Source organism: Corvus moneduloides, chromosome 4, assembly GCF_009650955.1.
Source record: "Corvus moneduloides isolate bCorMon1 chromosome 4, bCorMon1.pri, whole genome shotgun sequence".
In the NCBI taxonomy this organism is placed as follows: Eukaryota; Metazoa; Chordata; class Aves; order Passeriformes; family Corvidae; genus Corvus; species Corvus moneduloides.
Window position 1 is genome coordinate 4,475,893 of NC_045479.1, and position 14,986 is coordinate 4,490,878.

General features: G+C 42.6%; 1 protein-coding gene across 7 annotated transcripts in view; it reads right to left on the reverse strand.

The window, feature by feature from the left end:
• The window catches only part of CALD1 (caldesmon 1), a 177,311-nt gene that overhangs the window by 72,967 nt on the left and 89,358 nt on the right, over nt 1-14,986 (reverse strand). For 5 of the 7 annotated variants that reach the window (XM_032105937.1, XM_032105936.1, XM_032105943.1 and 2 more), the window contains one exon: nt 13,238-13,349. In XM_032105937.1, the coding sequence (XP_031961828.1) occupies nt 13,238-13,308 (71 nt within the window). In that variant the 5' untranslated portion in view covers nt 13,309-13,349. Of the gene's footprint in view, nt 1-13,237; nt 13,350-13,740; nt 13,765-14,049; nt 14,523-14,986 lie in introns of those variants that run through there. The other 2 variants (XM_032105938.1, XM_032105939.1) reach the window with 2 other exon arrangements.

Genomic DNA, 14,986 nt, shown 5'->3' on the forward strand with positions numbered 1-14,986 from the left:
CCTGTGCTGCAGAAGAACAACGTGAAGGCACCACAGACGTAGGCCATGAACACAGAAACCCTCTCCTTGTAAAAGGTGACAGTTCACGTGATAATAGCTTACATTTACAGAAGCATCTTTCCTATCAAAAGTGTTTTTAAAACTACAGAGACACACATCTCCAGCAAAATGCAATTTCTGGTTGTGTAAAAGGTGGCAGCCTACAAAATCACGCACTCCAGTGGGACAAGGAAATATTTTTAGCTAAGAACACTCCATGTTGCCCATTAAAATGGCACATTCTTTACCTCAGAGGACTGAAGACCTCAACATTTACCATATGCAAGCCAAATAAAGACAACATCCAGAATATTTTTATTAAAAACAATTGTCTGGAATACAAACCGTCGAATTTACAATATGTTGGGTAGCTGCCGGATGTCGATAGAAAATGAACACATGCTGTAAATTCAGTGCTTGGTAATTAGGAAAATGTGTATGTTTCCCGAGTCTGCTTCTCTGTAGGTAGGACTAAAGGGCAACATTATGTCATTTCCCTTTGCGCAGGACTCCCTATTGACTTCCATAAAGAATTTGGCTTAAAAACTGATGACAGGGTACAGCCCGAATTGAGGGAAGAACAACCAATAAATAAATGAAGATGGGTTGGTGACGGAAAAGTCATTCCTAGTCACCAAGACATCTTACCAGAATTTCTTCCAGCAGTATAATGAGGACAGGACAGATGATCTCTGCTCTCAGTTATACCAATCCCTCAAATCCAGAGTAATTCCTAAACGTGCACGACCACCGAAAACAGGATTCGGACTGAAACAAGGGCAAGCCTTGAAACACAGAACACACCTTCCCGTGGAATAGCTTTGACTTTTTGACATGGCCTGTTAAATGGGTCTCCTGAGTTTAACTGGCAGCCAACCCTTTCCTCCTAGGTCTACCCTGCTTTAAAACATATTTCATTGATATCTGCTTGAATTTCAGAATTCTTCTGTTATCTTCAAGCAAGGATAGGAGTTTAAAAGCTTTCATCAACTAAACTGCATGTTTTGTGGTCTTTGCTCCACTTCTGTGCATTTATGCCTTTATCTCCTCAAAGCAAGATATTATATCCAGCAAAACCACGCAGCCAACAGACTGAGAAGTCACATTTCCTCCAAAGTCAGCATAACCACAAGCATGCAAGACCTATAATGATATCAAAGGCAGTACATCAGGATCTCATTGTGAGTATGATGTGAGCACGATAGGTGAAATCAGGATGGAGCCAGCAAAGCAACAGGGAAACAGATGAAGAAAGTTAGACTTTCAAGATATGAGTCACCAAAACAACACCTTCAAGCACTTCTCTTTACTCAAACAGTGTCAGAGCTGGTGACACAGTTGAAGTCTTTCATTATCGGCAGAGTTTATTAGGTACTGTATTAGTCCATCTGATAACAATCAGTAAACGAAAAATTAGATTACAGGTCCATTGAATTTGCCTAAACATTTCAGGTTTGCCTTGAAGATATATTTTCTTCATTCAATTTATGTGTATCCTGCACTTATATTCAGGCCTGAAAAAACATGATGATATTTTCATTACTTAGTAGGAAGTTTTCTTATATTAACTTAATCACCAATATATTCCTTCTCGTTAGAATATTGAAATGACTCATCCATTCCATCAAAAATTTGGGTGAGAAATGAGACTATAGCCCTGAAGGAACTTACTCAACCCTCCAGTCTAAGATGATTACATGCTAATGAGGGAAAAGACTCTCTAGCTTGTACAAGAGAGAAGGGGAAGGGGGGCGGAATTAAACCTTTTCCTTAAACAAATTCATCTTGTGGCATTCCAGCACAGACAAACCCTCCAGCTATCATAACTCACTGGTTTGAAAAGGTCATTAGCACTCTATCTCCTTTTGGTGGGAGGATGAGGAGCCAAATTCATGGCCATGACATGAAAATTTGCCTTTGGTATTGCTGTGGGATGACCTGATCCCTGAAATCCTACAGAGGAGGTTCTTGGGGACATTCTCCACATGACAGTCACAAATACATCCTGCAGCCCCAGTGAGTGCAGCAATAGCAGCAATGCAAAATACACAGAATTTCAGGCCCTGCTTTTTTCCCTTCTTTCTACGTTTCCCTACCCAAATATTTCTTTCTTCTTCTCAGAACAGCCTGGATATGTGGCACCAGACACATGATGCCTGCACTCAAAAAATAAGCTGCAGTGGGAAGCACTTTGTTATCCGTGACTCTGACCTTCAGAGGAATACCCCACTGTGCAAGCTGGACCATAAAAGGTATCCATGTGTAGCCAGTGTTTAGAGAATCCATCTCCTTGTCTTTCCCAGCTATGGTACTGCCTTATTAAGACACTGAAGTAGTAGCTGCTGGAGAATCTCGGGAATGATCCGAGCAACAGTGCCCAGAACAAGCTTGTCATTTTGTGTAGGCTGAAAATGAACTTGCAAAAGCTGTGAAGACTGTTCAGCTTGGGGATTGCAGGCTAGGAAAAAAAGCCCTATTTTTAAGAAACTACAGTTATCCTATTCCTGAATTTTTTTTTCATTTCTAACCAGTCAAATGTTTTCTACATGGGGAAAAAGGGAGAGAACAGACTGGAGGTTGAGGACTTCATCTCGAGGGATGGCATGATGTGACATGCCAATACAATGGTATAACCATCTCATGAGGAGGTGCAAGGACAAAAAAAAACCTTCTGCAGATGGATCATGAAAAGGGCTTTCCTCTCCAGTCTCTGCTGTGCTCCGGTCGGCTGAGGAAATGGTTTGCACTAAGTGGGAGGAAAAGAGGCCACCTTTTGTGGTGGTTCATTTCTGTGAAAATCTGATGGCTAAGTTTTGATTAACAGTTTTGAAATTCAGGTGAAGATCAAAAACAAATTTATGAAGTTTGTTGTTGTTTCCCCCCCCCCCCCCCCCAAAAGGTCCATTTCATTGAAAGCCATTTATACAAACTTATTTCTTTTGTCTCCTAAAAAACACAGATGGAACAAGTTTTATTCTTTCTATTAAGTAAGCATTCTGCTCTGGAGCCAACTTCAGCCCTATATGTCTTTCTCACCACTATAATTATAACACTGCCTTTCAGAAATTCCCAGGACTGAGACACTGAGTATCTGATCTTCTCCCTATCACTAGAGGGCTGACAGCATTATAAATGAAACCAGCTTGCTTCTGTTAACACTGTCTGCTCATTGGAATTCTGCTCAAAAACGTCTTCCCAACCCCAAAAGATATATTTCTCCAAATTAAGCTATTACACATAGGAACCTGTGTTGTGGTAGGAAGCTGTATGTCTTGTGAACACATAACTGTGTATGTTCTCAGTCACCTCTGCAGCAACTTTAGAAGTGCATTACAGAGTCATTGCTTGTGCACAGAAATAGTAGAAAATTACCTCAAACCTGGTCCAAAACCAAGTGCATTAAATCTGTGCAAACCTCCCAGTCCAAATGTGACTGGGCTTACCTTCCCATGCTGTTTCACAAAAAGACCTGACCTGCAAGAGGCTCAGCTGACAAGCAGTAAATTGAGTCATGGTAATTTGGTTTCTTTCCACTGTGCGCATTTAATTGGCTTAAAAATTCACCATGATATGTATGCATCAGGCTTAGATCATCCAAAGAGGGCTCTCTAAGAAGGGAGAACTTGCTCAATTCAATCAATCCATACACCAAAATGTTGTCTCAGTCTGGTGGAAGAGGGAAGTAGTGGTATGGAGAAGTAACTTAACCAAACCTTTGAAGAAACCCTGCTTTTGGGTACCAGTTTAGAGCATCTCTTCTGGTCTCAGCACAAGAACACAGTCCACCTAGAGGATAACCCTTGCTAGAGCAGTCCTTGCTGTTTGCTTAAATTATGTCTGCATTGAAAATGGGTCACCAGCTACCTTAAAGGAAACTGAGGCATGTTTTCAGAAAATGTCAGAGAAAAAAAACCCCAAAAAACAAAATCCCAAACCAAAAGACAGTCACAACTTGCTGTTGAGTTGCAGCCTTCCCTTGATTTTCTACATCAGCATGACAAACTTGCTGGCCTTTTACTCAAGACTATCAACAAGCAAGTTTATTGGGACCAACCAACAAGTTTTGACATAAAGAGGAGCAAAACACCATCTATTTATATTTCCTAAATGTCAGCCAAGATGAAGCTAACCTTTAACTGTCACATACACTACCCACTGGTTTATACTTTCCAATAAACAAAAGGAAATGCATCCTGCTTACTTTTCCACTTCCCACCATCCTCGCTGCTCCCCAGGAAGAGAAGGGCTCAGCTGCAACACCAACACAACCACTGCTCCTTCCAATCTGTAGCTGTATCACTGGTGTTGACCTGACCCTCTGGTCAGGCTGCATGTCAGCTGTCACTAGACTTCTTTCCTAAGGTGTAGTTGCCCACTGACCTTATTTCTGGCCAGGAATATTTCTTGAGCTGTGTGCTGATGAGTTAATTTGCCCAAGAAGCACAGCCACCTGATGACTTCCTTCATGCTATGAAAGACCTTGATCACACAAGGACAATCTGCTGGCAAGAGGGATTTTCCTTGTTTAGCACGAGCTAATAAGTAGGTTGCGATGAGAGAAATAAAGCCATTTATAAACATTTATCTTCAGTGATTAAAAACTTGTTTAAAGGCACAAAGCCAAAAATGCAGAAGCTAATTGACCAAATGGGATGCTTCTGCAAGTTGAAATCAATTTGGAGTTTCATTTGCAGATCGCATTTTTCCTCTGTGGTTCTTTGAACTGAGCTGTGAAGGGATGGCTTTGCCCAGGCTGCCAGCAATCTGAAAGTGTTTACACAGCTCTGCTTATTCGTGTGTAAAACTTGTTAGCATTTGATTTCGTTTAATCTATTATCCCTGCAAACCAACTGGCCTCAGCTTTTTGAAGGGAAATCTCATCTTCTGATTGTCTGGTTTAATTTCAGATATTAGATCATAAAGACGTTAATAAAATGCAAACTCACACTGAGAAGCAGATGCTCCTAGAAACACACTGGCTAAATTTATTTTCATGTCACTCCTTAGAGAGTCTTACAGCTGGGCAATAACTGCAATTTCTCTCATGTCTAATAACTTCTACCATTCTGAGATCAGAATGCCCTGAAGAATAGTAACATAATTAAGCAACAAGCTCAACAATGTTCTTGTTGTCTTAAAAGAAGGCATTTAAATGTAACAACTAAGAGATGCCACTGCAAGTCTGCGAATTTGCAGTTTTAGAGGCTGCCTTTAGGTCTTCTTCTGTCCAGACCCTTGCAACATACATATGCAGCATACAGAATATGTTACTGCAGGTAAATATATCAAACATATTTGCCTGAAGGGTATTCTTTAAAACTTTTCCTAAGACACGGAATATTCAATCATCAGCTTCTTCTTTTGTATGGGAACAACATAGTATTCCTTTTGCTTTTCTTCAAACTACATGAAATTTGTTGCTGAGCATCACTAGTAAATATGAGGCCTTATTTAATCAAAAGAAGGGTTAATGTAGATTTTTCAGCCAACTCATTTGTAAGCACAGGCATTTGTGTGATGAGGTATACGTGATGGCATGAGAATGCTTTATACAATGAATTAAATTAACTCCACCTCTTGCACTAGCTGTGGATATTGGGCACATGGAAAATGACTAAGCAGCTGAGAGCTCAGTTACATACTTATTGTCTAGGAAGAAATATAGGGATTTCCCTGCCTAAGAGTCTGACAAAAGTAGACCAGGGATCAAGAACGGAACCTCTTTGAGTCAGTTTAGAACAGTGCCTTGGGTCTCTACCATAAGGAGTTAGCAGAAGATAAGCTATGTGCCCTGCTGTGGATGGTACAGGAAGTTTCAAGGCTCTGTACCTTCACAACCTTGGGTTCACTTAAGGCAGCTTTTTTACATTTCGGGTATCTGAAGTCTTTTGTATGAGAAAATTCTGGTGGCAGATACGACTTACACTGTTTGGAGGTGCAGTGACAGAGATGGAAGAGCGCTGCAGTCTGCCCTGGCTTAACAGACTGCATACTGCCAATTTGCATCTAAGACACTAGAGAGATGCAATTTTTCAACATCACCATGGCAGGAAAGCTATTGACACTTATTTGTACTGTATCAGCTACCTTTTTACAGACTCACGACTTTCTTCGTGCAGTACCTATGTTTTGGTCTAATTCTGAAAATCATGATAAAGTATCATGTTTTATTGCTCCTTACAAGGTACTCTTTAGAGCAGGCATGCTTGTCAGAATTATCAATAATAAGCACCAAAAGCTGTGCCTCCATGCCCATATTTATTAAATATTTAAATAAAATCCAGTTCATGAAGGACATTGGTCCAGTTAAAGCTAAAAATTTACAAACAAAAGAAACAAAGGGCAGATTTCCCTTTGACAGCACATGGGTTACCTGGTTATAGGATTGGAGGGGTCTCTTTTCACACAAGAATTTCCAAAATTCCTTGGTGTTTCCAAGAGGTGAAAGATGGCGCATTTTGCCAGCTGTCTGGCTGCTAGATTGGAGGTGTCCTCCTAAAAGCTTGGCTGGTACAGTACACGTAGTAACCGGTTACAGAATGATCTTGACATACATCTGGATTATCATATGAAATACTAAGGAGCTGATTTTGTTGTCTGCTTAGGACTTGCAGTGTGTTTAGCTCAATGAAGTTTATATTCTGTATGTCTAACTCTTTGGAAAAACAAAGCTGCTTTTATGAAACATTTCTCCATAACAGCTTTAAACAAAATATAATCTGAAAAACACAAAAATTAGCCGCTAAATTCTACTGAGCTTTCCATATGTTTGGTTATTTCCTCCAGGGTATTTGAAGTGCTACAATAGCAAAGATTTGTTTAGGATCCACTCTCACGTGAGAGTGACTACAGCAGAAAAGGTTTTAATGAGCCACTGGGTCATGCTTTTCTGCCTGGGTTAAGAATGAACTCCAAGAACTGCACAGCAGAGATGCAGCGTGAAGGGCCAAACCCACCGCAACAATCCAAATATGTCCTGTCAGTCCTGGAATTCCAGGCAGCTGTGAAGACAGGTTAACAGCTGGAGCGCTCTGCTTCAATTTGTTCTCAACTCTCACGCATCTCTAATCTTATTTATTCCGTGTCTTAATATTTAACTCCTGGGCAGAAGATGTCACGTCTCAGCTCCACCAAAATGTGAGTATTTTACAGAAAGACAAACAGAAATCCTCCAAGTATTTGCAACTTCAGGATATATGAAGTTCGTGGAGAGAGAAAACCACGTAGGTTGTATTCTAGTAGCAAAAGAGGCTTGGAACAGACAAGAGCACAGTTCTTAAGAGGACAGAGGCTTAACTTTGTTACAGTTCTGAAATAGAACATGAACATTGGGAAATGACATGGAACACCTATGCAGCCAGCTTCTCTTGTGTTCAAACGTGCACTCATCGAAAACTTGTATTAAGATCACATTCTCCTCTCCTCAACACAAACCTGGATTGAAGCATAGTCTGTAAAAACTCTTAATAAAAACATAACCAGATGCTTGAGAACAAGAAAAAAAGGCAAGTCCTAGTGTTTCAAGAAAAAGGAAGCCAGGAAGGAACCATTTTATGTAATTCCTAAACTCTCAACACTGTTTAATGTTTCTCACTAATGTACACCCCATACCAGAGATAACTCCACTTCAGGAATGAAAAACAGCTTCAAAAGTCATTTGTGGTCATTCAGTGTTGATCTAACATGGACACACACTTACCCTCACTGTCCTGGACAGGAGAAGGAAATTTTTTTCTTTCTATAGCTGGCAAAGATGACACTTCCTTGCTCTCCAGAAGCATTAAGATGCTATGGAAACAAATGTGTCCAGTCTTAACCTCTCCAGAAAATAAAAAACATGCTTCTCATTGTCCTGCAAAGATGTACACTGCTGGTTGTACCTTCTTCACTTGGTGAATCAGTCCTCTGTATGCTTATCAGAGCTACAACAGGCTCAACAGGAACAGTAAAAAGCATGTTAAATGTCTTTCTGGTTCTCTACACACCTTCACGGATCTGGACTGAAATTCACATGAGTTCTTTTTCAGTCGTATGGTAATTTTTGGGATTAACCACGTGTCTTGCTTTAGCAGAAGTTGCATTAAACAGTTTACTACCCCAGGAGACTTTTAGCCTTCTGCAGGCTGCTGCCATCCCTGACCTGCAAGCTGGGTTATTCCTATGAGCATTCCCCAACCTACATCCATGAACATGAATCGCACTGCTTTATAAAACTGAGTAAATGACAGACTGGAAGGAGTTTGTGATTGAGCTGCTGGATCTTTTTTTCAAAAAATAAAGAAATCTTTAACTACTGCCTTTAGAAATTAATGCTGTCAGGAACCATACAGCTTTATGGCAGTGTTTTTCTCTATGACCTACTCACATACCCTTTTTTAGGGTGAATTTAGTAATATCTATTGGTCTGCAAAAGGATGAGTCCTTTAGTCAGGACAGCTGTGGCCCCTGTCAGGAGACCCTACACAGCCTACAAAGTAGTCTGGTGGCTTTAGAGAGCCTTTTCAGTGATTTGATGCTAGATAACCCCTTCTCTTTGCCATATTTTCACAACAGGATGACCAACATCTCTCCTTCCCCATGTAATGATCTGCAATCCCTTAGGGAAGAGCATGATGCAGGGCAAAACTGTGGTTCAGATTCAAAGTTAAGCTTCAGCTAAATGGAGGCCAGCCTGACAATGACCCCAAGACATTCCTGAAGTCTGCAGTAGTGATGGTATGGCAATGGAGCAAACTGGATCGGCTTCCTAGCATAATTAAAAACAAACAAACAAACAAACAGAAAACCACAAAGCAGAGGTGAAAATTCATTGCTGGTACAATGGCAAGTCAGCCACTTGTAAAATTGAGTCTTAAGTGCTAAACTGATTAACCTGAGAAATACTCTTTAGAGTTCAAGGGACTTATTTTTGCTCTCAGTTATGCTGGAGTCAAGGAAGTAGGTCCATTGTCACTTCAAGAAGTATTTCACCTCGATTTTTTAGTGCAGCTGCAGCAGACTGAAGTGTACCAGCGAGCTACTCCGAAAGCACCACTCCTCCAGACACACACATACTCTACCCAGCCCCAGGCTAAATTCTTCCAGTGTCAGTTACAACATCAAAATGACAAAACCCGATGGTTTTGTTCAAGAGAACATCTTTTACTGCCTAGGAAGAAGCACAAAGCAGCAGGTGGTATTTGTTTTTTCCCTTGCTGAAAGAAGTCAATCCCCTGTGCTCCAATTACACATGGGATTCTTCTTCCTGTCAGTTAAGTGCAGCCCATTTCTGTGACAGCCCTGACACTCCAGCACAGCATGTACCCTGTGGCTGGGAAGGCAAAGAGTTCATCCAGCTCCTTCAGGGCTGCCACTGCCTCATAAATCAACTGGCTGGAATAACTCAGGTAGGGCTTAATCCAAAGACCACTGAAAACAGTGGAAAGCTTCCCACTGACTTCAGCCAGCTCCAGACTGGTACCTCAGGGCTTTATAACACCACAGGACTCCCTCTGCCCCTGGGGAGCAGGACAAAGCCTTGGCTTTGCCACAGAGCAGCTAAAGATGTAGCACGTCCCATCACCCCAGTGGCTGAAGGCTCCTTTTTTCCCTGCCCTCACACCTGACCAGCACAAACCAGATGCAGAATGCTGCCAGATGGGCACAAGTTAACACTGCCGTACTTTGTCCCGGGTTTCCCAGCCTGTGCCTGAAAAGTCTCCTTCCCCCCTGAGATACCCGAGCTGCTGGGTCGCCGCCAGGCTGAGCACGTGCAATAAATCTGACAGCCTGGGAGAAAGCTGAACAAAGTCCCTCTGCTGTTGGAAACATGCCCCCTAGACAGGTCTGCAGTGCTGCTCCAAACACGTTGACAGGCCTCCAGAGATCCAGACAAACATAAATATAAAAAAAACCCCAAACCTCTGGCTGAACAAAATTTCTGGGTGGGCGCAGTGAGCCTGTGTGGGGAATCCAGAACATCTGGAATACCTTGAAATTATAAAAACTTAAAATGCAAGAAAATCCACTTTGTTTCCGAGTTGGTGTCAATTTTTACCTGAGTTGCCACAGCATGAACGACTAGCAACAGCACATACCAGGGGTGAAATGCAATGTTGGTCTTCAAAATACAAAACGAGTTCTCCTCTCAAGATCAGTCCCAAGCATATAAACCAGGAATTCCAGGTCTCCACAGCACAACAAAGTATCATTTCCAACAGATTCCTAATAGAAAAAAAAACCCAGAACACAAAGCCTAACACCAGACCTCAAGGACTGAACTTACACTAAGCTGCTCCAAAGATTAAATAGCTGGACATCAGGGGCTCCAGCATCACAGACACTTGGGATTCTGACAGCACACGTACCCTCACCCATCCTAACACAACCTCCAGCCCCTCATGAAGGCATGATAACATCAAGTCACTCCCTCTTGGGCATGAGTCCATGCTGCTGCATTTTCACCCCTCAGTCTTTCCTGAGCACAGGCATCAGGCTAGACAGACAGGCTTCCCATGTACTTTTATCCCAGGAAATAGCAAAATGCGTCACTGCAACTGGCTGAGTGACAAGCCCTGCTGATGGATATGGCTGCTTGCATTTCTGGGTTTACTGTTCTACTCAAAGAAGCCTAAACAGTATATGGGAGACCTGGCATACATGTTACAGCCTACATGGTTATCCATCTCTCCATCTGCCAGCAGAAATGCTTGCAACCAGTGGTGGATTCTCCACAGCAAGGCTACAGTCCACTGATGGGAGGGCGCAGGGAAATGGCCTGTGCTCAGAACTTATGGAGGAGCATTTCCAACCTCCATGCTATGCTTTAGGACTGCACAATCCACGTCATAAAACACCTGAAAGTGTTCAGGGGCAAGTCTGGCAAGCAGATTTCTATAGCTTATGACATGTGAACATGTTGTAGTCGTATTATTAAAGGCGAAGATGATCCCCAAATCCCTAAAAGTCAGAATTCGCCAAAACCAATGCAGCATCACATATTTATTTGTTAGTAACTGCCCCAGTGCTGCTGCCCTTCCCTCTGTGTGAGCACTGCAATGGGGGCAGACACTCAGCTCAGCTCCTGCCCCATGTTGTCCTTGCTGGGGCAGGATTTGGGAGGTCCCATCTCCCGGAGTCACATCTGAACTCGAGAATCAGGCTCTGTTATTGTTAAGGCAAACCAAAAATAAAAAGGCCAGACTAAATTATTTTTAAGATCCTGAGATTTTTAAAGCAGTCTTGTGACTTTTAAGGGGTCTGACTCATTGTACTTGAATGCTTGAAGTTGGCAGCAGCAAAGGGAGTACAGCAATTTATTGCTGAAAGCCTTCAAATGTGTGGGAAAGAGCATGGAGCACATCTGCAGTGATTAGGGAGAAAGAGGGACACAGGCCCAAACCCTTCTCCTCTGGCCAGGCTGCCACCAAGCTACCCTCCTCCATGAAGGCACCACACTAAACCCCAACAAAGCACCCCAGACATGGCAAAACCACTTCCCATTAGCAGGGATGGGATACACCTGACACCCTGGATTTCCACTCCACTGATGGCAAGGGCAGAGCCCACTGCCCCCAAACCCCTGTGGCTGTCCCTGCCTGCCCAAACCAGCCACACCACATGGCTGAAGCCCAGGTCACCCCACAGCCTCTGCCTACTCACAAGTGCCTGGAGGTCTTCAAAGAGAAGCCAAGTGGCATTTTTTCTGTAGAAAAATGCCTCCCAAACTACAGTCCCCAACACCCTCCACAGACCACCCCAGGCCTCTCTTCCCAACAAACCCTAAGGTCTCGGCCTTTCCTTAAGCAGCTTTGCTTAAAGCAGAAGTGCACTACAAGTACATAAACATCGTGGGCTGTACCACGCATTTATGGGCTCTGCAGTCCCTCCCATGCTGCCCAACACACACACACACTGCCCCAGGCCCAGGGGAAAACTTTCTGGGACAAGGGGGCAGCTTAGTGCCTCAGCACATTTGCTGCCCTGCCTTTTGGGGAGGTCACCAGCCCGGCGATGCGCAAAGGGAGGCTCCTGCCTCGTTTCCCTTTGGCCACCACGCTCCACAGGAGTTTATTTATCTGCTGGCAGCACTGCTGCTTTCCAGAGCTCGAGGGTTCAGCATACAGCCTGATGAGAGCTCACATCCCCAGCACTGCACGGCAGCCCTTCCTTTGGGAAGAAAGGCAGTTATTGCATCTCATCTTCAGGGATTCCCCCCCAAGTGTCATTGACTTCCATCAGACAATTGCTGACGTAGCAGAGCCTTATTAAAAAGCTCAAAGTGGGCATACAAAACGTAATGCATTCTGCTGGCTTCCATTTAAAACTTCTCTGGAAACACCTTTTCTTTCACAGTATTCAGAATCCAAAACACCATGGTTTTGTCAGCTCATGGGAAATGAAAGAAACGAAAATGAACTCCCTATTCAGAATGAAATACAAAAATGAGAACAAAATGTGCTTAAAGCTAGCTTTTATTTTTTTAAATCAGTACAGTGTTAATGAATTAAATCAAATCTTTTTATCACTGAAGACATTACAAAAGTAAATGGAGCCTTTCTCCCTACTTACAGCAGTGTAAACTGCAAAATTTCATTAAAGTGAACAGAACTGTACAGGTGTAAAATGGGTTTAGTTAATGAAATGTTATTCCCAGAATTTTTATGGTATTTCTTTCATAAATTGACATCATCATACCCACATCAAAATCTGCTCTCTTTTCACCAAAGTAAGCTTGTAACAACTGATAGCAACTGCTGCCCTTGTTGCCCACATAAAGTGGTTGTAAATGAATAAAAAGGCACAGGCAGTAGAAACACAACAGCAACTGCACACATGCTATACCAGGTGTATTCCAGATTTCAATTCATCTCTTATAACTTTATCTTCAATATTTATCATATCTGACAAACACAATCCCTTCTGCACAGCACTCAGCATCTGAGGATGAGCTTTCCTATCAATGATTTCACATGGCCATACTCCACCTTTGATGTTTACACTTATCCACGCAGCAAAATAACTAGAAGCCAGACATTTAGAGCAGTCTAAGGGAATTAGACAATAGACACCCCTCATCTCTCCCACAACATCAGCTAAAGCCATTTTATGGCACATATCGTTAGCACAAGGACTCTTTGGAACTTAAGGCAGAAATTCTCACAGCCACTGCTAATCAAAGGCAAGCCACCAGCACCATTTTCCACATGCAGTAACTCACCTCTCTGCTTCCAGGCGCATTTCCTCACGCTTTTGCCTCCTGAGTTCTCTGCGGCGTTCAAAGTCATCCATGGTGGGTGTTTAAGCGTTCCAAGCTCTGGGAAGGTCCAAATCTAAAAGGGAGATGATCACTTAGATGAGAGTGAAAACGCAAGGGATGCATTTAACCAGCTGAGTCCCTTTAGTTTTGTTTTGCTGTCTTAACTTCGCTGTAACTATTTTCTTTTTCCATCAAAAAACTCAACTTCCTCAGTATTGTTGAGATAAACAAGATTAATGAAACGTCTTGTAGGATAAACATAGCCCATGCGTTTAGTTTCCTAGTTAAAATTAAATCAACATGCTTTAAGTAAGGACTGTATACATCTGCTAGCCGCAGACCAGTTATTTGTAACGTCACAGGTCTTTTCCACTAACAAAAGCAACAATTCAGCAGGATTTTTAACTTCAAGCTTCCAATTTTTCACCGCAAGCAGTAAAAGCACTGCACAAGAGAGTTCTTACTTTCCTTAGTTGTACAGATAATTAAAAGTTCTGCAAAAGTTACTCCCCGTCTGTCTGTTCCCACCCCGCTTCAGAAATGCAAAAAAAAAAAAAAAAGAAAGTGAAGAGAAAATGAGAAAAGAAAGAAAAGGAAGAGAAAAGGAAAAGAGAAAAGGGAGGGGAGAAAACGAAAAGAGAAACAAGAAAAGTAAGCCACTGCTTTTAAATACCACCCAGGGGAAGTCAAACCATGTACAAATCCTGCTCAAAGAACGAAAAGTAGCAATATTTTTTTTGTAGTTTAATCCGCGCGTTTTCCCCGTGCCCTACCTTCTTCTTTATGATTTAGTCCATGAAGTATTTTCCCCTTTACAGTTCTTCATATACAAAGCCTTTCCAGCCTCGGTTTATATCCCATCAAGCCGACTATTACAGAATTCCCCTGCAGCCCCCAAACCAAAAATGACTACCAGAAAAGGGAAAGCTGCTCTCTTTTTGTCCCTGCTTTGTTTACAGAGCTGTCAGTGGTTAGTTAAACTCTGCCTGGAATCTGGCATTTAAGGCCTGCTCTAAGATTGCTTCCTGTGCAGGGCTGGAGGCCTCAGCTTCCTCTGCAATCCTAGCCCCGGCGCTGCACTCCGAGGACTTCCACCCCCCACGTCCCCCCCAAAACCACGTTTCCCAGCCCGTCACTCCGCAGAGAAAGCCACCGTGCAGATGCTGGCTAAAACCTCCAAAGGTGGCTCGGGAGCTGCTGGCAGCTGAAGGGAAACAAAGCCAAGGTGCATTTGTAGGTTATTTGGAGCGCTCTGTGTGCAGATGGAGATCCGTCTTGCGGCTTTATATTCCTGCCCGCCGGTGCAACGGCCAAGTGCCCTCCCCATAAAATCACTGGCACCAGCAAAGCCTTGCATGACTTCAGGGAATTCGTGCCTTTTTCTGCCCCCTTTTTTGGATTAAAACAGTGCTGAGGGCAGGGGTTTTGTGAAGGTTATTTTATCAGTTTACTTTCCCTGGGGGTATTTTTCTTTCTGATTTGTTCCCAGATTGGGGGATTTTAAATTTTGTTGTTGTTGATGTGATTTTCCTTGCATTTGTCTGGGGCTGTTTTGTGGAGATTCAAAGGAAATGTTAATTTTGTGAATCTGATAGAGACAACACTACCATTGCTGCTGCTTGCCTTTTTTTTTTTTTTTTTAATTCACAGTTAGACCACATATCTAAAAAGCAAGTTGCAACAAGACTTTTTGCCAATCTTGTGTTTACT